Here is a 26,909-nt window from a genome sequence, read left to right as displayed (position 1 = left end):
CGCCGAAAAGGCGCTTTGATGCCTCGTCAGGGGTAGTAAGCGCTATATAAATGCAATTACAATCCAACACAATACATTTTCCCACCTTGAAGAGCTGTGTTTATGGACACATGATATAGTATTTGAGAAGATATCTAATATATATTCCCTTGGGTCTGGGTGTGTTGTATTGGTCCCACTGCCCTGCTGGGAGTGCATGGCGCCTATGGTGCTAATTTGGCTGAAAATCATAAACTGGTTTAACAGGTCAAAATTTGAAGAAGTGTTGACACTACCAAATTATTTCCTTCCAATTCGTTTAATATTTTTAAACAACGTAGCCACTAAGGGGGCCACAGAACATGTCATGTCAGAGTATGTCACATTCAGCCATTCCCAGCTTTATAGCCAGTAATCTTATATTTTCAATAACCTTCCATTGAAGAACTGTAATGAATGTAAACCTTTGTACTGTTCTACAGAGACCTGTGCATTGACAAGGTGGCAAGTTACAATAGCAGTATAATAGCCTCTGAGTGCAGAATTAGCTGTAATAGTCTGCTTGTTCAGCCACCTAACACTTATACTGTAATACTTCAAAATGCTCTTGGCAGAAGACAGCTATTTTTAATAGAATTTGATCTTTTGGCACATGTGCAAGCTGAGAGGCTCACAGGTGGAACAGTTTTCAATCACACTTACTTGCCCAGGGCAAAACACTCCAGCTTCACAGTTGTTCCTTTGGCAGAAGGGACCGTTTCGGGGAAGTGAACCTCGATCTTGGGTTCGTATTCACCCATTACACCTGTGGGGACAAAAACAGCATTAATCGGTATCAGCCAATACACCTGTAGGAACAAAAGCAGCATTCATATATATCAGCCAATACACTTGTAGGAACAAAATCAGTATTAGTCTGGATCAGCCAATGCACTAGTAGGAACAAAATCAGCATTAATCTATATCAGCCAATACAGTTGTGGGAACAAAATCAACATTAATCTATATCAGCCAATACAGTTGTAGAAACAAAATCAGCATTAATCTATATCAGCCAATACACTTGTAGGAACAAAATCAGCATTAATCTGTATCAGCCAATACACTTGTAGGAACAAAATCAGCATTAATCTATATCAGCCAATACAGTTGTAGGAACAAAATCAGCATTAATCTATATCAGCCAATACAGTTGTAGGAAAGAAATCAGCATTAATATATATCAGCCAATACACTTGTAGGAACAAAATCAGCATTAATCTGTATCAGCCAATACACTTGTAGGAACAAAATCAGCATTACTCTGTATCAGCCAATACACTTGTAGGAACAAAATCAGTATCAATCTGTATCAACCAATGCACTTGTAGGAACAAAATCAGCATTAATCTGGATCAGCCAATACACTAGTAGGAACAAAATCAGCATTAATCTATATCAGCCAATACAGTTGTAGAAACAAAATCAGCATTAATCTATATCAGCCAATACACTTGTAGGAACAAAATCAGCATTAATCTGTATCAGCCAATACACTTGAAGGAACAAGATCAGCATTAATCTGTATCAGCCAATACACTTGTAGGAACAAAATCAGCATTAATCTGTATCAGCCAATACACTTGTAGGAACAAAATCAGCATTAATCTGTATCAGCCAATACACTTGTAGGAACAAAATCAGAATGAATCTGCATCAGCCAATACAGTTGTAGGAACAAAATCAGCATTAATCTATATCAGCCAATACAGTTGTAGGAACAAAATCAGCATTAATCTATATCAGCCAATACAGTTGTAGGAAAGAAATCAGCATTAATATATATCAGCCAATACACTTGTAGGAACAAAATCAGCATTAATCTGTATCAGCCAATACACTTGTAGGAACAAAATCAGCATTACTCTGTATCAGCCAATACACTTGTAGGAACAAGATCAGCATTAAACTGCATCACCCAGTCTAATTGGATCACCCAGATCCCCTGCTGGATATGATTAAAAGTAGGGTGTTTGGGGACTCCTCATAGCTAACACCGCCATCTGATGTAATCTGATGAGAACTACCTGTTTATATACAAATGATATGGGAAACATCAATAAAACATACCTGGATTTCACACCTACCCATATTTCAATAGGCTCAAAATGTATAAGACTCACTGTTATTCTTAATGACTGCTGAAACCTGTCTTTAGTACATGTAACGTAATGTTTATGTACCTTAACTGTTCTTATGTATTAGAACTGTTCTTATGTAAAGCGACAAATCTCTCATTTGGGGCTTGTTCACGTTATATAGAACAGCAAAATAATAAAAACTGAATAATGTATTCTCTAATGTGATGAGGGGTTTCAGTGGCTCATAATACTCAACTTAAGGGATATTACTAAATTCTATAGCTATGATTATTCTCACAGTGTGGTACAAAGGCAATGCAATAAATTAATTTATATTGTGATATCGTGCTAATTATCCAGAGTTCCCAAACTGTTGCTAGGGGAATTCTCCCGCGTTTTATCTATAACAACATCAAATGGTCCTTATCCGGATGCAATGGGAATTCCACACTGTTCATAAAATAATGTGATTCAAATCCCCTTGTTTTATATTATGATGTTTTTGATGTAATGTAAAATGTGTTCCACATTTCTCATGCTCTGCTGTGAAGTGAACTTTTCAGAGTTCAAATCCCAGTAAAATGACAACTCTGCAATTGCATTGTATATTGTATTTTGTAAAATGCTAATAAAAGATTTCAACACAAAAAAATAAAAAAATGACAACTCCTTGTTCTTTACACTTTCATAAGGTTGCAGATCTCTCTTGATAATACTCTTATGTGATGCGGGGTGATATTGTACAGTAAAGGAAACTCCCCAGAGTTCAAACCCTAGTAAGGTGTCTCTACTCCGAGTCCTTAATGCACCAGTGAGATTAACACTGCGGCGGCTATTCCGCCGCAGTGCTAAGGTCCGGGGGGGGCCGCACGGCGCTCCCGCGCTGGTGACAGAACCGCTCCGTCACGCCCTTCGGGTGAGCTGTGCTTGTGACGGAACGGTTCCGTCACAGCCCCGCCCGCTCAATAGAACGCGCCTCACAGGCGCAAAATTACCGTCACCAGCACAGCCCACCCGAGGGGCGTGACGGAACGGTTCCGTCACAAGCGTGGGAGGGGTTAAGCCCACCTTGTCATGATCCAGTATGAAGGGAATTTCTCATGGATCATATCATGATGTTATGAGAACTCTTCAGAGTTCAGGAAACTTTGTAACTTCACACCGCCTTGGATTGATCCCGCTCTCCTGTGATTCATAGTCTGAAATGATGGGAAATGCCTCCAGCTCAAAGATGGATGTAGGCAAATTACCCTCAGCTCATCCCTAGGGTCAAAACTAGGCATGGTTAGTTGAGCTGCTGCAGAAGTGTACATTGTCTGTCATTGTTTGTTTTAGGCAAACTCATGGTTCACAACCTAGTGTCAGTCATTGCTTAATGTGATTGACCAATCCAATGGATACAATTTGGTGCTTGCATTTGCGGGAAGAAGGCAAGCGAGGCGCCATTGCAGGTTGGTGCTGCCTTGTAGACACACGTTCACTTCTGCAAAGCGGGGCATGCTGTATTCGGGACAGTGCGTCCACCCACTTGGATTAATTAATTTGAGCACAACACGAAGGAATTGCAAGCCGCCCCACGAGGGAAAGATTTTGCCGCACTACAATGCCCAGATGGCCTTGCGAATGACCACGCCCACTGTGGCAGGTAATTGGAACATTATGAATGTGCGCAAAGAAACAGTGCTTTCTACCCTCTGCTGCATAAACCCACTGAAGAAGGGATTTCGGTAATCCTGAAACGCGTATGGCTTAAAGAGACTTTGATTGAAGACAGTACCTGTTTATCGCTTGCTGGCAAGTTGTGAATAAATCATGAGTGCTATTTACTTCTGGTGACTTTACTCCGTTGGGGCTTACCTGTTTGATGGATATATATAGATATATATATATATATATATATATATATATATATATATATATATCAAAACAATTCCCTTGCAGGCATAGAGTGATGCATAAATTATGCAAAAAAGAAGGCGAGAACTCTGGGTAGTTCCCAAGTTTAGGTGGAAGGCAGCTCCTGTATGGAGCACCCTTGAGGGATATATATATATATATATATATATATATATATATATATATATATATATATATATATATATATATATATATATATATATATATATATATATATATATATATATATATATATATATATATATATATATATATATATATATATATATATATATATATATATATATATATATATAGGCTTTGCTTTCCCTTCTCCCCAAGCATAGGTAACCTGGTTGTCTGAATATCTGATTTGCTAATTATAGTTCCTTCCAGGGGTGTTTTAATTGGCATAACAGTATATTCTATTGGAGTATGCTTTACAAGCTATTATTCAAGATATCTAACACCATGTGATTGCTTCTCTGTTAATTGGCTTGCATTGGTAGTAATTAAGGAAAGATCAGATTCTAGTTTATAGACATTGGTTGGCACGAGAGCTGACAAGGACTCTGGATTTATGTGCGAGTCATTATCATTATTTTTGACCATTACTAATATAATTAATGCCAGCTGTGTGGCAGAGGAGAGGGGTTCTTTTACATCCTTAAGTTTCATGTTTACATTGTGTGTCTGCAGGCAACAAGCATCCGAGCACAGTTCAAATCAAATCCACCCTGCTGTAATAAGGCTTGCAATCACCACCAACCACTGGAAATAAGTATAAAGTCATGCATACTGCAGTGTTAAAAAGTTTGGTTATTCAAGTATGGATCACTAACAATCCGAATTGTTTATCTATCTTACAAATGCATCGTCTATGTGTCAGTGATTTTAAAATGTGCTTATTTTAAGGAGTCGAAAGAAGAACCTAAATTACAGTAAAAAAATCTCAAACAGGATTAAGCACTACTTTCAATCTGCCCAACATTTTTGCCATCTGCCCTCTGTTTGGCCTCTTGTCAGCTCTGATTTTTGCCACACCATGGTCAGTGTTCACTTATGGCTCAAGCATTGATTATAGATCCTCGTGACTCTCTGCACAGATACAGACCTCGTGGTAGACAATTGTGGCAACTTTTGCTTGACCCCAGGACCGGCTTCAGTGTGATTGCGTGGAGTTGTCGGTCGGACATTTGAGGTGTCAAGGCATTGCTGGGACCACCAGCGACAACTTGGGCTTTTTGATTGATTTTCATTTCCTTTGTCTTCCAACAGGTAACTTTTGGCAACTTGTTTTCAATATATTTTTCCTTTTTGCCTAACATTTGCATCTCTTTTCGGAACCGCTTCCTTTTTTTATTTATTGAATGTTCATACATGTTTTTACATCTCGATGTAGACCTTAAGCGCAGTATCTTTTTTTTTTTTTTTACTGGTTTTAAAAATTGCATTTCATGTATGCTCTTACTGTCTTTTCTTTAATGTGATGGTGATTAGCGGGGTCATTCTGTGCGCTTGGTTGAAGTAAAAATGTAGTCCTTCTACTATTTTCGTGAAATATCCCCTTTTTTAGGTTTCGACCTGGCGAGGGGCAAAGCCCCTCCCAGATCGAAATCTTTTGTTTTCAGTAGTGAGGTTCGGACCGCCTCTGTTTCCAATTGGCTAGCTCCATAAATGGAGACTAGCCATTGGGAGACAGAGGCTGTCAATCGCGCTTTCTCTCGAAAACGCGATTCGGGGGCATTTCTGGTGCTTTTTTTAAGCCCCGCCCCTTTGTCCCGGGCCGCGCTGCGATTGGCTGCCGGCCCGGGACACCCCCGTGACGTCATTCCCGGGCCGCGCTGTGATTGGCTGCCGGCCGGGAAACCCCCGTGACGTCAGCCAATCACAGCACGGCCCGGGACCTGACATGTTACTCATCCTGCCCCTTCTGACAACGTCATGCGGCGGTGGGCATTTTAAATTTTTTTTTTTTACAGGGATGTTTTTTTCGTCATTCCTAACATCTCTGTTGCCGGGATGGACGTAGTGTTGCCGCTCCCGGCCCCCTCTGAAGACCCCCACGTCCCGGTCCCGCATCGTTGTATCCTGCCCCCCTCCCGCTGTCCGTGTGTTTGTTCCCGCCCCCCCTCCCGCTGTCCGTGTGTTTGTTCCCGCCCCCCCTCCCGCTGTCCGTGTCTTTGAGGAGCTGCTTGTTTCTTTCGAAGGCTCTTTCCGTGTGTTCGTCCTGGCAGTGCTCGAGTGATTTCGAGTGATTATTGGCAGTTGTGCTCACTCGCTGGGCCAAGAGGAGGGGGGGGGATATTTTACCACATGAAGTGACAGCCCCCTTACATGTACGGCGCCCAATATACGCATCAGCAGCAAAATCGACGGGAGGGCAGCGTGCAGATGGAGGAGGCGGGGCTTCGATAGCCTCGGGGACACCAGGGACTTTCTACTCCAGGGGTCTGTATTCTTTCACTTTCAGCCGCTGTTTGTAGGACGCGGCTCGCCCGTGCATGGAGCCCAGACGGGCGGGCAGCAGCGCCCACCCTCTGCAGGCACAGTGAAGACTCTTCCCCCCCCCCCCCTGCCCAGGGACCTGGAGACCGCCGCGAGGGGAGAGCCAGGGCTCTCGTGGCAGGCCGGCTGGACACCCCCGGAAGAGAGCAGGTAAGAGGGGTCTGGACTCTAGCCACAGGAGTCGTGTGTGGGGAATCGTTTAGAATAAGTGCTGTTCTGAGACCCACCGCACACATATCGAGGGGAGCAGAGATCCGTCTGTACGGCGGGACTGGACAGGAGATGAAACCACACACACAACCCCCGTCATAAATGCAACTGTGATCTAATAATGGAGCGGGGAGGTGCCGGAGACCAAAAGATAGCACAGGGCCCCCCATCATGTCCACCAAGGAGTGACTGGAGATAATGACCCGACAGGGATTAAATTGAGGGAGGGCAGGGTTCAGATGGCGGAGATTCCCCACAAACTGTGATGGGCATGGGAACTTTTTCATGGAAGTTAGCGGGGACATACATTGGTGTTGTGCATGCATCCATCCTCTGTGGAGCTGAAAGTGGGCAAAGGACACATTGTTTTTAGAAAAGAATAGCGGTACCTGGTAGTGATGGAGTTTGCCCACCGTGTCACGGGAGTTTGAGCAATGCTCGCCCCTCACCCAACCCCCGCCCGGGCTGGTGCTGGAATGCCAATCCCCGCTGCCATGGACTGCCTGTCTGTCTGAGAATGGATGCTGCCGGCTTCAGCGCCAGCCTCCCAGGGGAGCACAGACTGCAGGGACGCCCGGCTCCTCTGGCCTGCTCCCACGGAGGAGACCCGGGATGGGCTGCTCCCAAAGGTCGGCAATAAACACTCTTACAATGTGTGTAGCAACCACACTGCTTATAAAGGAAATTGGAGCTAAGTTTTAGATATTTTCATTACAACAATATCACGGGTATTTCTGTCAGGCATCTATTCAGTGCATCAGTGTATGAGCAACGTTAATGTGATAACATTTATATGGACACTGCAGTATTCTGACAAATGTGCAGGAATACTGATGTGCAAATATCTATCTAGTCTCACAGATCAGTGGTGATCACTCTTCCTAAAAAGAAAATCCTCGGTGTCAATACCTTCATTCATTTTAAACCAACTCCTTGCTGTCACTCACACGAAAATGGGTCATGTTTTTGGGAGTTTCCGACTTTCCAGGACCATCTAGGTGCACCTCTTTACACCAGAGAAGCAGGACTCTGAAAGTCCACTGCTATCGACTGACACTGAGACATCTTGATCATCACAGGATGTCCATTATGTGTGAATACAAAGAAGGGACTTGTATGTCAACTTTGTGGTGTTTTACCACATCTTTCTTACTTCTAACCATGGACTACGATTTATTATCGGACATCAAGCAGTCAATGTTAGCACATGTATGTAACCTGCTGACAGAAGTGATCATCCACCAGAACAGTGTAGCTTTCTTGAATTGGGCTTACTATTGTTATTTTTGGGTGGGAGATGTAACTTGATTTTACTCCATTTGCCACACGCTTACTGCCCTGTAAAATTTCCATGTTTTATTTCATTTTTTTGTGTTTCGAATGTGAGAAAACGTCTTGCCATTTATGTTTTGGTTGAGCTTTATTGTATGGTTACCTGGTGATTTTGTAATGTCTCTTGTGTGGCTAGTGAATAAAATACCTTCAGGAAGCATTGCTTTGCTGAGCGCTAACAGAGCTTCCCTGTGTTTTTGTGGCTCACCAACTTTGAACCTTGGCAGCAGCTGGCAGGCAACCGACAATAAAATTAAATCACGTGGGACTAAAACAGTGCTGTTTGGAAAGCTTACAATAATGCACCATTCATGAGCTTTTTCTCCTTTGCCCGAGTAAAAGCTGCTTGCCTGCTCTTTGGAGCAGAAGGAAATAATTGAAGTATTGCTTAATTGCTCTAACTTCAGAGCAGGGAAAACGCAGATTGTTTTGACCTGGCCATGTTCCATCCACCAGTATCCTAATGAGCTAAATTGTACACTTAGGTGGGGGGAGGGCTCTGTGTGTGTGGGGGATTAAGCTAATGGCAATGTAATGACAATATTCACAGTCTTTTTTGTTCAAAAATGAAAGCTTTAACCCATTCAAACATAAAAGCTTTTGAAACAATAAAGGTGTCTCTTTCCTTGAGAGATATTTTTATTCTTCTTGTTCGACAATGAATACGATCGTGTGTTCTTCAAACAACTCTCCAAGCGTTAACAAATAATGCCATGTCCCAATGCATTTCGGTATGCACCTTCGTCAGGGGAATGCACTATAAATAACAAAAATCTTTTTCATATATACATTCAATGCATGTATCATTAGCAATCATATGTACAATAGTTTCATAATTTTTACATTTAAGTGTCAACCAGAGAATCCCCTCATGTGATTTGAAAATCTGATGTGTATTCAAAAGTCATGCTCACCAAAGTTCACCTATCACCATCTAAATTAAATAAATCAAACTGAACCAGACCGATAATAGACCATGCAGCCCAAAATCACCAACGCCTCGTGCTCACTAAGATGCAGACCTCACCAGAAGTGACAACATCGTGTATGTCGCCTACATATAAACTCATACCTGATCGAATGAAAAGTATGTCAAAACTGATCCTATAAAGAGTTGTCAACCATCAAGGTCCGTACTATTCTTTTGCTAAAAAACAAAAATAAATAAATAATCCCTTAATGTTTTGTGTATATGACTATTTTCCTCCTTATACCGGTACTAACCAATACTTACTTGGTCACGAAGACCCCAACTTTAAATCACTGCGACACTTTTTTAACTATCTCAGGCTGTGTTTCAATCACATCAACTTCGTGATCTGTAAAACATTCAAGGAGAATACTCCTTAGTATCCAAACGCCTTACGTTATTAAGTAGCCTCTCACTAATGCGCTTTTGCCAGCATCTTACCTCGCTCTGTGTCCAACCGCTCCGCGCTATTCTGTTAGTTAGTGTCTCCTGCCATTAACTCGAAACAACGAACCCTGTACACAGACGCCAGAAAAGTGGCGTCTGACGTCATGTCGCTGTAAACATAAAAAACGGACTCCCAGCTTCAACAACCTCATCCAACATGGCCCCCGTGTCTATTTTAAAGCGCGATCCACCTATTTCAATAGAAAAACCTAACTAACCACATACTATTACAAAAAAAAAGACAAGAACACGTGCTCTCACTACCAATGCTAATAATTACGAAAATAATAATTACAAAAATCATAATAATAATTATTAAAATACTCATAACAAAAAAACCGTGAAGTTTTGTGAGTGTGAATATGAATACCATCTAAATCACATGTGCAACCAGGAATATTCAATACAACTACATATTTACAAATTACAAAAAACACATCATTTCTATCTTGTCATTGAGCCCATAGGGTGTCAGCGTCCTGAGGGACTTAATCCAGTATGTTTCTCTTTGTGCCAACAATCTGTTTGTGTCAACATGTGGTTGTTCCACCAATCTTTCTAGTACTGTGAATTTCAATTGCGGTATTGAATGACCCTTCTCCTGCCAATGTACAGCCAACCATGATTTCATATTTTTGGTACGTATCATACTTTTATGTTCGGTCATCCGAACCTTCACCTTCCTACTGGTTCGTCCCACATAGACCAAACCACATGGGCATTTGATTGCATATATGAGAATACTCGAATTACAATCTGAAGTGTGTCTCAGAGTAATGTTTTTTCCGGTTTGAGGGTGAGAGAAAGAATTACCTACCAATACATTCCCACAATGCCCACAATTCAGACATTTCCTCATGCCTCTCTGGCCTACATCTGAGTCTCCAAATCTCCGATCTTTGAGAAATTCCTTAATATTCCTGGATCTTGAATGTGCAAATAGAGGTTTGTCTAGAAATACCTGTTTAAAATCAGGTTCTTGCTCAATTATTTCCCACCGTTTCTTTACACATTTTTTTATTGCCGCTGTGGCTGTGGAAAATTTTAACACATAAACTTCCCTCTTATTTGTACTCCTCACTCTTTTTTCCAGCATATTAGATCTGGGCATAGATTTAGCTCTAATCTCAGCTTGTTCAAGGATGTTATCTGGATACCCCCTTGTCTGATACTCTGTGCGCATTTTAGTGATAGTCTCAAACCCTTGCTCTTCATTTGAACAGATCCTTCTTGCCCTAATGAATTGTGACAGTGGTAAGTGTCTTTTCAGTGTTTCTGGATGAAAGCTACCAAAATGCAGAGCATTATTTCTGTCCGTTGGCTTCTTGAATACACTTGTCACTAATGTATTCCCCTCTCTTTTAATCATGATGTCAAGATAGTTAATTTGTTCCAAACTAATAGTATGAGTGAATTTGATGAAGTCATGGCTGTTATTCAATTCATACAATTGTGCTTTAAGTTTGTCTACTGGACCCTTCCATACAACTAGTATATCATCAATATACCTAAGGTATAATGCTAGATGCTGTTGCCAATTTTCATTCTGAAGTATATGCTCATCTTCGAATTTGGACATGAACATGTTGGCATATGTGGGTGCCCCGGTAAACCCCATTGAGGTACCCGTCTTTTGTAAAAAGAAACAGTTCTGCCATTCAAAGTACCCATGATATAAACAAAATTGTAGTAGTTCAAGCAAAAAGATGTTATGCCCCTCCTCATAGTTATGTCTCAACAACATCCACTCTGCTGCCTCCAAACCTTCCATATGTGGGATTGAGGTGTACAAGGCTGAAACATCAACCGTGCACAACCACACTTCCTCATCGTCTGCAATAGGCACACTTTGTAATTTTCGCAGACAATCTGTTGTGTCTTGCACAAAAGTCGACCATTGTTGCACCAAGGGTTGCATGAAATGGTCTAAATATCTCCCCACTGGTTCATGTAATGACCCACATCCCGACACAATGGGTCGAAATGGTGGACCCATTGTGTCGGGATGTGGGTCATTACATGAACCAGTGGGGAGATATTTAGACCATTTCATGCAACCCTTGGTGCAACAATGGTCGACTTTTGTGCAAGACACAACAGATTGTCTGCGAAAATTACAAAGTGTGCCTATTGCAGACGATGAGGAAGTGTGGTTGTGCACGGTTGATGTTTCAGCCTTGTACACCTCAATCCCACATATGGAAGGTTTGGAGGCAGCAGAGTGGATGTTGTTGAGACATAACTATGAGGAGGGGCATAACATCTTTTTGCTTGAACTACTACAATTTTGTTTATATCATGGGTACTTTGAATGGCAGAACTGTTTCTTTTTACAAAAGACGGGTACCTCAATGGGGTTTACCGGGGCACCCACATATGCCAACATGTTCATGTCCAAATTCGAAGATGAGCATATACTTCAGAATGAAAATTGGCAACAGCATCTAGCATTATACCTTAGGTATATTGATGATATACTAGTTGTATGGAAGGGTCCAGTAGACAAACTTAAAGCACAATTGTATGAATTGAATAACAGCCATGACTTCATCAAATTCACTCATACTATTAGTTTGGAACAAATTAACTATCTTGACATCATGATTAAAAGAGAGGGGAATACATTAGTGACAAGTGTATTCAAGAAGCCAACGGACAGAAATAATGCTCTGCATTTTGGTAGCTTTCATCCAGAAACACTGAAAAGACACTTACCACTGTCACAATTCATTAGGGCAAGAAGGATCTGTTCAAATGAAGAGCAAGGGTTTGAGACTATCACTAAAATGCGCACAGAGTATCAGACAAGGGGGTATCCAGATAACATCCTTGAACAAGCTGAGATTAGAGCTAAATCTATGCCCAGATCTAATATGCTGGAAAAAAGAGTGAGGAGTACAAATAAGAGGGAAGTTTATGTGTTAAAATTTTCCACAGCCACAGCGGCAATAAAAAAATGTGTAAAGAAACGGTGGGAAATAATTGAGCAAGAACCTGATTTTAAACAGGTATTTCTAGACAAACCTCTATTTGCACATTCAAGATCCAGGAATATTAAGGAATTTCTCAAAGATCGGAGATTTGGAGACTCAGATGTAGGCCAGAGAGGCATGAGGAAATGTCTGAATTGTGGGCATTGTGGGAATGTATTGGTAGGTAATTCTTTCTCTCACCCTCAAACCGGAAAAAACATTACTCTGAGACACACTTCAGATTGTAATTCGAGTATTCTCATATATGCAATCAAATGCCCATGTGGTTTGGTCTATGTGGGACGAACCAGTAGGAAGGTGAAGGTTCGGATGACCGAACATAAAAGTATGATACGTACCAAAAATATGAAATCATGTTTGGCTGTACATTGGCAGGAGAAGGGTCATTCAATACCGCAATTGAAATTCACAGTACTAGAAAGATTGGTGGAACAACCACATGTTGACACAAACAGATTGTTGGCACAAAGAGAAACATACTGGATTAAGTCCCTCAGGACGCTGACACCCTATGGGCTCAATGACAAGATAGAAATGATGTGTTTTTTGTAATTTGTAAATATGTAGTTGTATTGAATATTCCTGGTTGCACATGTGATTTAGATGGTATTCATATTCACACTCACAAAACTTCACGGTTTTTTGTTATGAGTATTTTAATAATTATTATTATGATTTTTGTAATTATTATTTTCGTAATTATTAGCATTGGTAGTGAGAGCACGTGTTCTTGTCTTTTTTTTTTTGTAATAGTATGTGGTTAGTTAGGTTTTTCTATTGAAATAGGTGGATCGCGCTTTAAAATAGACACGGGGGCCATGTTGGATGAGGTTGTTGAAGCTGGGAGTCCGTTTTTTATGTTTACAGCGACATGACGTCAGACGCCACTTTTCTGGCGTCTGTGTACAGGGTTCGTTGTTTCGAGTTAATGGCAGGAGACACTAACTAACAGAATAGCGCGGAGCGGTTGGACACAGAGCGAGGTAAGATGCTGGCAAAAGCGCATTAGTGAGAGGCTACTTAATAACGTAAGGCGTTTGGATACTAAGGAGTATTCTCCTTGAATGTTTTACAGATCACGAAGTTGATGTGATTGAAACACAGCCTGAGATAGTTAAAAAAGTGTCGCAGTGATTTAAAGTTGGGGTCTTCGTGACCAAGTAAGTATTGGTTAGTACCGGTATAAGGAGGAAAATAGTCATATACACAAAACATTAAGGGATTATTTATTTATTTTTGTTTTTTAGCAAAAGAATAGTACGGACCTTGATGGTTGACAACTCTTTATAGGATCAGTTTTGACATACTTTTCATTCGATCAGGTATGAGTTTATATGTAGGCGACATACACGATGTTGTCACTTCTGGTGAGGTCTGCATCTTAGTGAGCACGAGGCGTTGGTGATTTTGGGCTGCATGGTCTATTATCGGTCTGGTTCAGTTTGATTTATTTAATTTAGATGGTGATAGGTGAACTTTGGTGAGCATGACTTTTGAATACACATCAGATTTTCAAATCACATGAGGGGATTCTCTGGTTGACACTTAAATGTAAAAATTATGAAACTATTGTACATATGATTGCTAATGATACATGCATTGAATGTATATATGAAAAAGATTTTTGTTATTTATAGTGCATTCCCCTGACGAAGGTGCATACCGAAATGCATTGGGACATGGCATTATTTGTTAACGCTTGGAGAGTTGTTTGAAGAACACACGATCGTATTCATTGTCGAACAAGAAGAATAAAAATATCTCTCAAGGAAAGAGACACCTTTATTGTTTCAAAAGCTTTTATGTTTGAATGGGTTAAAGCTTTCATTTTTGAACAAAAAAGACTGTGAATGTATTCATTTTTGAATCTTTTGAACCTTTGATGAAATAGAGGCGGTTTTATTTGTAAAGTTTATGCTGAATTGAACATATGATGAAAATCACGAAGAACTAATCACGTTATTGTGAACGAGTGCATAGTGCTTCCCATACCACAGGCTTCTGTGGATATTTTTCATTTGTACCAACTTGACTAGGAGCTAGTCAAGACATGGGTTAGCACCTGAATAATTTGTTAAAATAATTTGTTGAAAACAGTTAAAGTGTTAAAAAAAGGAGTGCATATCGCTATAAACTATTGTAAATGTAATGACAATGCCATTTATTTATCTGTTTTCAAAACCAACTCATAAATACAAATTTTGTCATTAACAATGCCAATAGCTCTAACTTTTCCAAAGGCGAAACCATTGCATTGTAAATGCTTGTTTTTTTTTGCTTTAAAATTCTGGTCACCCTAACTCTAGGTCTATTGTAAACAAGAGGTCTGTTTGTCACCTGTGCTGTCAAAATCCAACCCTAAAAACTGGACTAAACTACTTATCCAATTTTGAAAAAAATGTATGCAAATGTACCAGCTATTTGAGCATCAGCACGAAGAGAACATTTTATTGTGCTGCAGCTGGAGTCTTGCTTGTGTTTGTTTATGGTTATAGGTTTTTCTATGATGCTGTGTGCCACCTGCTGGGCCGCTATGAACATGCAGAGTGCATCTCTATTGTCATAAAACAATACAATACAAGTCATGCTCGTGAGGCGACAGCTAGCATCCCACTGTGTGCACGACACACATGAAAGACACGGAGCAGGATGCACGCGAGAGGCCTCCAATCAGCCTCGAGCACAGAGACTGCTTCACAGTGCTTGCTAATGCATCAATTTTATTTGTTTGCACGGGAGGAAAAGCAGGCGCTTAAACACCGCCGAGCTCTGGGAATACATAAATTCAGCTGCTTTTAAACATTGTTAACCTCTTTAAGTCTGAGCACTGTTAAGACGCTTGACAGTCTCAGAAAAAAAGTAAACTAGAAAAAAAATATCGCTTGCATCTGATATTTAATAGAAAGGTTTTTTTTATTACACTGAATGCATGCCCAGTTTCTTTCTTTATATTTTATTTTATTTTAAAAGCATTATTGGGTGGAAGGGCAGTTCGGTTTGATTCGTCCTTGACATATCAGTAAAAAAATATATTATGCTGTAATGGGTAATTTTTTTTTTATTGTTTTGCAGTTTTATATAGCGCGAACTCTACCCGAGTAACATGAGCACCAGTTGCATTACAGATGGGCACATTAATTGATTTTTCTTTTTTTAGAGACGGGGAGATTAAGGGGCTTATTTACAAGCCCCTTGCTCCACTTTTGCGTCACTTTTAACATGGGAAAAATGACACAAAAGTGGTGCAAAGGGCTTGTAAATCTGCCCCTAAGTGATTTGCCCAGAATCACAGGATGTTTGAGCATCCCACCAAACTCAACCCTGATTCCCCAGCTTCAAAGTCAGCCACTCTAGCCGTTAAGCTACATCCAACAGTTGTAAAGCGCATCATTAGCTAATGCACTGACTTCTTGGGACTTGGGTCTCAGGGTTATTGTTAGACTGTTTTTTTCAGTTTTGTTCCTGTGTTTGTGTTCTCTTCACTATTGTTTTAGTGCAAAATGCTTCCTCAGATGAAAAATTGATGCAAGGACGCATTTTGTACAGAAATGTAGCGCTAAACGATGGATTCGCATTTTGCATAATTATGAGCAATTTCACATTACTTTCCCAAACTTGTGCATAATTATATGAAAGCATATTACACAAATTTTGCACATCCCTAGACTACCTCCATCAGCCATGGCCATGTTTCTACTCCCCCCCTGCAAATAAAAAATCTCAGAAAGAGGGAGTGTGACCGGGGAAATTAAATGCACACAGACAGAGGCATGGGTATTAAAAAAAACCACATTAAAACAATGGATATAATGCAGGGAGCGAAGAAGAGCAGGGACTTTCCCTCACTTACTGAAGAGGTCGACCAATGTTCTGTTATAAAAGTCTCTGCCCATAAACCTAACAGACGCTAATCTGCTATTATCTTACCCTGCTTGGGAAACGCTTCCTTGACCTTTCTCATTCAATGAAACTTAGAAGCATCTCTTCAATATGAGAGAACCAAAAGAGCAATGGAAGAGTAATGTTGGTCACTTTTCGCTGACATTCTATCTCGCTTCCATAGTGACTAAGAAATTCTCTGTGTTCATTACTTCCTCCTCACTGACCATTGGGGCGCACTCAATGATAGCTCTGGTTGGCATCATGGGACCTGGCATACTATTGGATTGACTTCACTCTCTCAAGGAGATACAGGGCTCGAAGTTCAGCTGGTGTCTCCATCACGCTGGACGTTCCCCAGGCCATTCCTGTCTCGTTTGTCAAGCTTCGCAATATTGATCCATCGTTGTGTCCCACAGGGTTCAGCTCTACGCACCATTAGACTCATTCTCTGCATTTGTCCCTTGGCAGAGGTTATTAGATCATCCAGATTAACTTGCCTTTTTTATTTAAACTGATGACACTTCACTAAGACTGGATACAAAATTATCCACTTTAGCACCATCTTAATTCCTGGTCTACTAGCAACAAATAGATTTTAAAAAATTGGAAAAATTGTAGCAATTTTCACAGAGCTAAAATTCTTGGGGACAACAACCTCTAATGTCTCTCCTTGGGCACAGCCCATTTTCCAATCCAGTCAGCCATGTCTGTGATCTTGGTTTCTTCCATCTGTAAAACCTGAGAATCATCTGCTTATTTGGTGCCTTTCCACATTAGTTGACTGTTGCAAATTTAATAAGTCCATTCTACAGCACGGAGCTGCCTCGCCAGCGTTATTTACTGGGATCACATCACTCCTCAATGCTGTATACTGTTCACTGAGGGAAAGTCAAGCGAGTTTCTCCTGAGAAACTTATCAATGTTAGTTGTCATTTACTCCTACAATGCACTCTTCTGTTCTGGTGGAAGACCTAAAAATGCAATCTGAAACTTCCAACCTGCCAGCTGCGGTGACCGTGCAAACAAAATATACAAGTCCCGAAACACATTGCACCAAGTTGTTGGTGACGATGGTGCTGGACCCATATCACGTCAACTTTCCAGATGCTGAAAGTGTGCATCCAGAAGCGCCAGCTCTCGAGATGAATTGTACTTCCAAGATTCCCGCGGTGTACAGAGGCCATACATAAAGCAATGTTGAGAATCTCTCCACCACCTTGAGAAGCATCTGGTGGGTATTAATGGTGCTGTGTGACCTCTGTTCCAGAAGCTCTTTGCACTGTTTTCTTGTGGTACCTACCTGTGTGTCTGTTCCCAGAACAAAGTAACTGTGTCGGAGGAGCCATATTCTTTATGTTGAAACTGCATTATTGCAGTGTTTGCTTCTGACCTCTTTTTAGAGGGGCCTGTGCCTTTCATGAAACTGGTGACGGTGGCTCTAGGGCTTCTCACTGGTTTTTAGCCCCAAGCAATCGCAGTTGCAAGTGTGGCAAATCGGTTTCCTCTTTCCAGGTTTATGGGAACTGCACAGCTGGATTGCTAGGAAAACCCACCGGAACCCATTCTTGTTCTCGCCAGATTGTCTGAAATTTCTTATCTGAGGACCTCTTGTTTCATTAAAAGTTAGTTTAATGTTAATGCTTATGTATATATGTATGTGTGGTTGTACGTTATAGGGTACAAATATAATGCAATGAAGATATGTACAGAAGGGACAATACAGAGGAGTGTCAGGACAAAGAAGGGGATAGGAGTGGCTTACTGTGGTTGTCAATGGTACAAAGGGGGGTGGCGGCTATCTCTTTGGCGGTGTTCAGTGTCTTTAATATTTACTCTGCAATCCCTTTAGGTTTTATCTTAGCTTTTTATCCTCTAGCTTTCTTGCTAGTTGTGCTGTAATAGTTCTACCTCAGTTTACATTCTGTTGTACTTTTAGTTATATTCCCTCTGTTTATTGATAATGTCTCTTCTCCCTCTCGAATCTTGTTTCATGCTCAGTTATTGCTGGGTGTAATATTTGGATTTCAGTTTTTTTGTTCTTCTTCAACTCTTGTCAGTGCCAGACATGTTTTCTCATTAATTGCTCAGAGGCTTGCAAGCAGCTGTTGCTGCACCTACAAGTCCTGCTTTTCCAAAGTATTTTTTTACGGGTGTGTGAAGTTGGGATTTTATTCTTGCAAAAATCTAAAAAATTACACAAAGGTTATGAAGGCCCTTGAGAGTGGGGTTTGGGTGCTACTATTTTGTACATAAGTGTGATTTTTGTTTAGTGATACTGGAGGAAAGGCTAAGCAAGGTGTATACTTTTGTACAAAACTTTTGCAAGTTGTCAGCACAACAATGTCTCGGAGTACAAGTACGAAAAAACAACAAAAGGTACACACTCGCATACAACATGTTCATGGTTTACAATTTTCGGTATGACTCGCTAAAGAAAAGTAGGCAAGCGTCTAGACAAAGAAAAAGTGGGCCGCCCTACAAGCTGTAGGTAGGCCATTACTCAGGAATTCTGCAAATTTTCACCTGCATGATAAAAAGTTCCTACATCCATAATAAGCATTTTCTTCCCTGTATTGTATCACTCGTATGCTACACAATGGTGTTAAACTTGTGTCACTGCAGTGAAAATGGTAGAGAAAATGTTAACATACTTACCCACTTATTATTTACTAGTGTTGGGTAACTACCACACCACAAATCCAGTTAAATGAGATCTGTTCTGATTAAGTAACATTAGAGATGTTTGTAGTGTTACTATAGTTTCACCACAGTGGACTCACAAACTTCACTGACTACACACTTGGGCTGACCCTAAGCACTAATTCACTGTGTAATGATATTCAAGACCTCTGGCAACTGCCACCGGGTTGGCTCTAACCATAGACTGAAATCCTTATGGTGCCACTCACTGACCCAACCTTTCTAAACTTTGTTGCTGCTATCCATGAGGACTGGGAGTCCTACAGGCTTTGCCGTCGCTGGGGAGAAGGAAGGACGTTTGTAGCGCCGCACTCGCTTTCCCAGAGTGCTATTGCCAGCTGCATCACCGCTGCGGGACTGCGAGGCTTTGAAATCAGCTGTAGCCTCTTCCCGCAGCGGCCACGCCCCCCTGATTAACGAGCCGATAACTTTTCGCAGCACCCGCTTCGCGGGTGCCACTCACTGACCCAACCTCTCTAAACTTTGTTGCTGCTATCCATGAGGACTGGGAGTCCTACAGGCTTTGCTGTCGCTGGGGAGAAGGAAGGACGTTTGTAGCGCCGCACTCGCTTTCCCAGAGTGCTATTGCCAGCTGCATCACCGCTGCGGGACTGCGAGGCTTTGAAATCAGCTGTAGCCTCTTCCCGCAGTGGCCACGCCCCCTCATTAGCAGTGGGGTATTTAATTGGTCAGTGGTTTCCGCGAAGCGGGACGCGAGCGGGACGACACCCGGACGAAGCCCGGACAAAGGGCGGACAGTCTTAGACAGTCCGAGACAGGCTGTGACTGGTCCGGGCACGTTATACTGTCCATGCTGTATACGACTAAAGTGGCTGCAGTAAGACTATTTTTTCTTGATTATACTCTTATTTTTGATTCACTTTTATAGTTATTTTGTGGCTTGTATATCGCAAAACGCTCTTACACGGGTAAACCTTAGCATTATTACTATAATAACTAAGGATGCCTAAAAAGATTCCAGTTGCTAGGGGAAATACTATGGACAATTACATGGTACAAGTTGTATCTAAAATTAACAATGTAAGGAGACAATCATTAGGCTTAAGTCAATCCCCTAATCTTTCCCCCCTGAGCCCACCTTTAAATTCACCGTGGGTAGACATACCATCCCAGGATGTGGGAAACGAAATCCCAGATATAGAGATATATGATAGCGGGACACCTAACCAGAGCGCCCTCATAGAATTGGAACAAGACAAAGCCCAGGATAATGATACCGAATCCCAGATAGACGATATAGAACAAGATTTTCCTGTGCAGGAGGGTGCACAGGTGAATACTGTAGATGTAGACCCCCCTGCTCTTGTGCCGGTGACACGGGCTTTTAGAAAGTGCAGAAAACCACAAACACACCGGGGTGGTCCTCATTCTGGGAGGAAGAGGGCTGTGTCGCCACTGAAAACTAAGGATAAAAATAGGGGGAAAGGTGATGAAGTTGTGAAGCAAAATGTGGATGAAGAGTTTCTATCCAGGATAGCCGACATGATTGACTATAAATTTAAAGTACTTATTAAACCAGTAGTGGCTAAACTAGACAAGCTGTCTGCTGACGTAAATAAACTAGGTACGGATCAGAAAAAGATAGCGGAAGAGGTGACAAATATATCAATAAAAGTCACAAATCTAGTCGATTCTACAAAAGAGCTGATTGCGATAGAAACGGAGGGAGGCACAAATAAAATACAGGCCAACCCCACTGAACAGACCCCAGTAACAGTGCTTAATCAACCATTGAGAAGTGAGGATCAGCCCCCAAACCCTTCAGTACCGACCACAGTAGGTACAGAAGATGATACATTACAATTTATAGAAGATGCATCACCATTAGTGCTGGTACTGGCAAATGTCCCTCCATTAGCAACAGGTCAATTAGAACTCCCCACAGCTCTGACAAGTAAGGCCCTGCATTGGCTGTCTGGTAATATGCAGTTGGCCCCTTGGGTGAAACAACAGCTAGCAGGAGATCTTAAATCAGCCAGAAGGGTACCTTGGATAGGACAAAATCCCCAAAAATTTAAAGGTGACTGTATAGTTTTAAATTTTACAAACTCCGCTGTATTACGAAATATTCTATCAAACATTCTTCCCCCGCAGCGCAGGAGAGGTACCATCGTTCCACTCACTTTAGAATTTTTTGGTAAAAATCAGCGTAGTATGACATACCCCAAGTCGACCTATATCTACACTAGGTCAGTGTGGCCGAGAACAACAAATGCCCGGGGCCATGGTGCCCAAACTGATAATTGGGAGTATAATTCAGATAGATGGGATTGTCCACAACTGATACATCAACAAGAACAACAATACCCTATCCATTTTAACAACAAGTTTAACATCCCTACTTCAAATAGGTTTGATGCCTTCTATGGTCAGGGAGGGCTGGATGGGGTGGAATGACTACTCGATACACCTCTTACTCTTGCCCTTAATGATCGTAAGTATCGTGATGCAGGAGTAGGAAATGACGTCCAAGTACCTGTATTGCAAGGATTTAGCGTCGAGATGATGGGTTCTTCGGCTCAGATAGAAGGACCAATAAGTTCATATATTGTAACAAATACTGCCTCTATCTTATCTCCTACTATATATAACCCTGTAGAAGTACGAGTAGGCTGTAGTATAGGCCCAACGCCCCCTATCCTAGACGAACGTGAAAATGTAGATATAATTTTATATCCACCACAATCATGTAATGACAGTTTAATATCTTGGAACATAGCTGGGCTCTATGACAAATCCAGTGATAATGGTTGGTTAACTTTTATCAAAGAATATGCGGTAATATGTCTCCAAGAAACATGGCTGGTGGATAAAAATATACACATTGAGAGTTATCAAAGTTTCTTTATCCCAGCAGTTCCCTCAGCTAGTGGCAGAGCAAAAGGAGGGTTGGCAATATATGTTAACTTGGCTCTTACATGTCTCAAAGTCGAACATTACTCTGGAAATAGAAACATCCAGGTTTTAGAGCTAAAGAGGGGTAAAACAAAGCTCACACTGATTAATTTCTATAATGCAGTGAATCAGGCCGGTGACTGTAACATACAGCCTTTATGTGAATTTCTAAGGGAAAATGATGGTTTTCTGCCTCGCCAAATAATAATTGCAGGTGATTTTAACACACATCCATGTGGGAAACCTGGTGAGACTACTGTTGGCCAACTGGGTTGTAACAGCCTGGAAGGTTTTCATTTTGACCATTCGCGGCGTGGAACAGAACTAAATGCGCTAATGAATGAAAATAACCTTATTACAGCAATGTCCACAGTATCGGATCGAACTCTTTTCCCAATTCCCACATATAAAGGTCATGCAACAGGATCATATATAGACCACATTTTATTGTCTGCAGACCTTGTTAACGTTGTCCAGGACTACTGCATTCAAATGAGCATTTATAGCGACCATAACCCTATATGCATTAAATTGGGTGGGAAAATATTTGAAAAACGAAATCCACGTGTGGATCGTGGTTCCACAAAATGTATAAACGGAAAGTGTCGCTTAAAATGGTCATTGGTGGACCATGAAAACTTGTACAATTCTATTAATAATATATGTAGCACTGAATTCTCAGTATGTATATCACCTGTATCAGCACCGCAACAAATTTTAGCATCTTTTAAGGAGGTTGCTATAAAAGTAGAATCGCTGTTAACGGTCCCAGTCAAAGGGAAAGCAAATCCAAATAGTAACCCAAAGTGGTTTGATAAAGACTGTTCCAAGGCTAGCCGTGAGCTCAAGAAAGCACTGAAAACAAAACCCAGAGATCCGGTGCTTATTAAGGATAAGCGATTTATGTACAAAAAGTCCATCGCTAATCGTAAGAGAGCGGTAAAGAAATGCGTTTGGGAGTCCTTGTTAGATCCAGAAACACTGAAAAACAGCTCTAAGTTTTGGGATATTATAAACAAACCCTTATTTGACCAATCTAGAAACTCCGCTATGGGTACTAATATCCTAGAGGAAGAATGGGTCAATCATTTCAGTTCTATTTTTAAAAACAATGAGTTGCAGGCAGAACACCTTTTAGTTGATTCTAAAGAAAATTTGCTGCTATTCACAATTAATGAGGTTGCAAAGGGAATCGAAGGGCTGTCAAACAACAAGGCCCCAGGACCGGATAGTCTTCCACCGGATCTTTTTAAGTCCCGTATAACACTCTGGGCACCAGTTCTGACAGCCGTACTTAATGCGCTGTGACTTGCGGATGCCCAAAGTCATGGGGAGTATCCACCATCGTGCCTGTGTTTAAAAAAGGAGACCGTAATAGCCCCCTCTGCTATAGGCCTATATCGTTAATTAACTCTGTTGCCAAAGTAGTGGGGGGAGTTATTTTAAATAGACTGGTCACATGGTCAGATGAAAACAATATAATATCCCCAATCCAATATGGATTTAGGCCCGGTCATTCCACGATTACCCAATGCTTGAATTTATATTTAATCATAGGGAAGTATACTAAGGCCCGACAAGGAACAATTCACATGGCGTTCATGGATCTTTCTTTGGCCTTCGATTGTGTAAGCCGAGGAAGGCTATGGGACGCCATGGCGAAAATGGGTGTGGAGCGGAACTTGATCAACTTGTTGGAGGATATGCACTCCGACACGAAAGCAAATGTAAGGTACACACAAGACCTAAATGTGACAAAAGATTTTGGAGTGTACCGGGGAGTTCGTCAAGGATGCATTCTGGCCCCGTTCCTTTTTAACCTATATATAAATGAATTGGAAGAGCACCTTTTAAGTACAAACACAGACTATCCGTACATTGGCCGAAAGGGACTGCCGGTCCTGCTTTATGCGGATGACGCAGTCCTTTTATCTAGAACTGCCAATGGTCTTTAAATTTTACTAGACTCCTTCCACACTTAGGGGGTCATTAGGATCGCGGTTTTTTCGCATCCTCGGGCCGGCGGAAGGCACCGCCGGCCCAGAGGATGCGGAAAAACCTCAGCGGACTGACCAAAGACCCGCCGCCACATTAGGATGGCTGGTGGGTCCTGGTTTCCGTCCGCAGCTTTTCCGCCGCGGCTGGCTTACAACCGCGGCGGAAAAGCTCTAATATGGTGATGGTGTCTGTCAGACACCGTCCACCATATTAGGATGGCCTGTAAAGTATGCTTTTCCGCGGCGGGTTTTCCGCCGTGGAAAAACATACGGAACTTCACTGCGGGGGCCCGTTGCGGGCCCCCTAGGTGAAGGGGGTGTGGGGGGTGCACATGGGGGGTACCTATGGTACCCCCCTGCATTTGCATGCAGAAAGCGGCAGGCACCGCGCGGTGCCTGCCTCTTACTGCATGCAAATGCAATGCGTGCATTTTTAACATTGCGGCGGGTGCAGCTTGAAGCTCCACCCGCCGCAATGTTAAAAATAGAGGATGTGACCGCAACCCTTGCGGTCACATCCTAATTGCACAGGAGGGAACTCCGCATGCCATGCGGAGGTTCCCTCCTGCTCTGGGGTCGCGGACGGACGCAAGTCCGTCCGCGATCCTAATCGACCCCTTAGTACCAATCCCTGTAACAAATACATTCTCCTACCTTGGAGTCCTGTTCGACTGTCAATTGAACTGGGGACCCGTAACACAAAAAAAAAAGGGAGAGGTAATCAGGGCAAATGCGGCAATATTTGACTTCGCAAGAAAAATGGGAAATAGTCCAGTTGCTGCATTACTCCAACTTTACCAGGCCAAGAGTGTTACTATTGCATGCTATGGTAGTGAGATATGGGGTTACGTCCCTCTGGGAGCCCTAGAGATAGTTGAAAACAACTTCTTAAAGCAGTTACTAAGAGTTCCCAGGGGAACGGCAAATTTTTCTGTACATGAAGAACTGGGTACTCCTTTTTTATGCGATAAAATGGCAGTAAATCCATTAATATGTTGGTTAAATTGTTGGCTAAATGTTAACATACCACTTACTCAGCTCATATTGAGAGAAGCACTTACCTGGGAAAATAGGATGAAGGTTCCCTGGATAAAGTATCTGAGTAATTGTTTTACTGATTTAGGAAGACCTGAACTTTTTTCAGCTCCTGAATCCATTACTAAACAAGACGTTATTCTGGTGAAAAAGGCTTTTATCTCGTCCAGATACTTAGATAGGGAGACTGGTGAATTGAGGAAAGATAGTGTACGAAATCATGTATTAATAAAAACATCCCAGTTCATGGAACCGTACCTAACATGGCCAATGTCTAGTTATGACCGCTTTTTATTGACAAGGTTCAGGCTGGATTTATTTCATTTACTTCTGGCTGTGCCCAAAGGTTCTCATCGTGGACAAGGGTTGCCGGCATGCGGCTGCGACGATAAGTCTCCGCAAGATCTGGCACACTTTTTATTTTTTTGTCCCTATTATAATATACCGAGGAAGCTATACTTAAAACCTTGTTTAAAAAAATTAACTTTTCTCAATTTAGACCAGCACTTTATTTTCTTCAGTTGCTAAGATGTGGTTATACCCTGTACGTGTGTAGCTTTTTAAAACATGCAATGAAATTTAGGAATAGTATGGAAGGATAATAGTATCGATTAATTGAAAAGTTATATTTTAAGCTTTTTGAATATTCTTATTTACTAATGTGAATCTTTAATATGCCTGCAACTGTTGTGAGTATTTTTCTCATTATGTCATTCTTTTTTTAATTGACTCTTTTTTAATGATAATATGAGCTAACATATATATAATGTAACACGCTTTTATGGTTGTCATCGCAAACAACCGAATAAAGTTTTCTTGACTTGACTTATGCAGCAAAGTTTCTGCTGGGCTCTTTCTTCCTCTGTCTGCATTAAGTTCTACTTGACTGTAAGTTTAGGAAAAGTCAAGAGATGGGGTTGGTCCTTCTCTGTGCCGTGGGCCACTCGTTGAACCTCCCAGTAGCTCAAACTCTTCTAGGCTGATGATCCATACAAACACAGATAACACTTTGAATCCTGATTATTGGCCAAGTCATTGATCTCAAGCAACATTCTTATCTCCTGCGTTTCGGTTAGAACACATATTTCTGCAATCTACCTTCTTCATGTTCTGTAAAACGGATTCAGAAGACGCAATTTCCACATTTATTTAATCAGGGACATTGAATGAACCTTCAGAGGTGAAAAATAACACCCAAGCTGCACGTGGATTTCTTTACTTTTCCTTTCCACTCACTCACTCACTCACTCACTCACTCACTCACTCACTCACTCACTCACTCACTCACTCACTATTACATACAGAAGACTTCTGGTTCCAGAACTCACCATCGTGCTTCAGTATTAGAGGAGTGGGGGGACCCAGGACTCTGGTGTCAGTTACAGTATTTGTCACCAAACAGGTGTAGTTGCCCACATCTGACCGTTCCACTTTTGCAATATATAAATTTCCAGTTTCTTGTGAGACAAATCGACGATTGTCCTGCTGCACAAATGGTGGGTATTCATTAAAGATCCAGGCGTAGGTCAGTTCTGCAATGAAAAAGGCAGAGTTATGGTTAGCTCACATTGCTTGCCATAAGTAATCTCAAAATCAAAACTTTTCTTTGCGTGGAAACTATACAGGGTCTGAAACCAATTCAGGGGCTGAAAATGTTCCTTGGGGTGTGACCTGTCCTGAACATGTTCATTATTCTGGGGATGCAAGCTCTCCTAGAGGTTGAATATCACTTGGGGACAAAAAAGAGGATCCAAACCCTTTCGCTGCATGCACGTTTCAAGGTGGATTATGAGCAGTGGCTCAAAACGTTTGTTGTGATGGAACCTTTTGTGGGATTGCACACTCTCCCGATGATACAAGCTCTTGTGGGAATGGATAAGCTCCTGGGAACAGTAGCCTTTCTTGTAATAGAAACTTTACTGTG

At 41.6% G+C, this 26,909-nt stretch overlaps 1 protein-coding gene across 1 annotated transcript in view; it reads right to left on the bottom strand.

The window, feature by feature from the left end:
- Positions 1-26,909, bottom strand: part of LOC144782335 (contactin-4-like) — a 964,244-nt gene that overhangs the window by 235,265 nt on the left and 702,070 nt on the right. The window contains exons 8-9 of the mRNA XM_078661655.1: positions 26,314-26,517; positions 682-784 (exon numbers count right to left, since the gene is read on the bottom strand). Of these exons, the coding sequence (XP_078517781.1) occupies positions 682-784; positions 26,314-26,517 (307 nt within the window). The remainder of the gene's footprint in view (positions 1-681; positions 785-26,313; positions 26,518-26,909) is intronic.

Source organism: Lissotriton helveticus, chromosome 9, assembly GCF_964261635.1.
Source record: "Lissotriton helveticus chromosome 9, aLisHel1.1, whole genome shotgun sequence".
NCBI lineage: Eukaryota > Metazoa > Chordata > Amphibia > Caudata > Salamandridae > Lissotriton > Lissotriton helveticus.
This window is presented reverse-complemented; position numbering and strand designations above follow the sequence as displayed.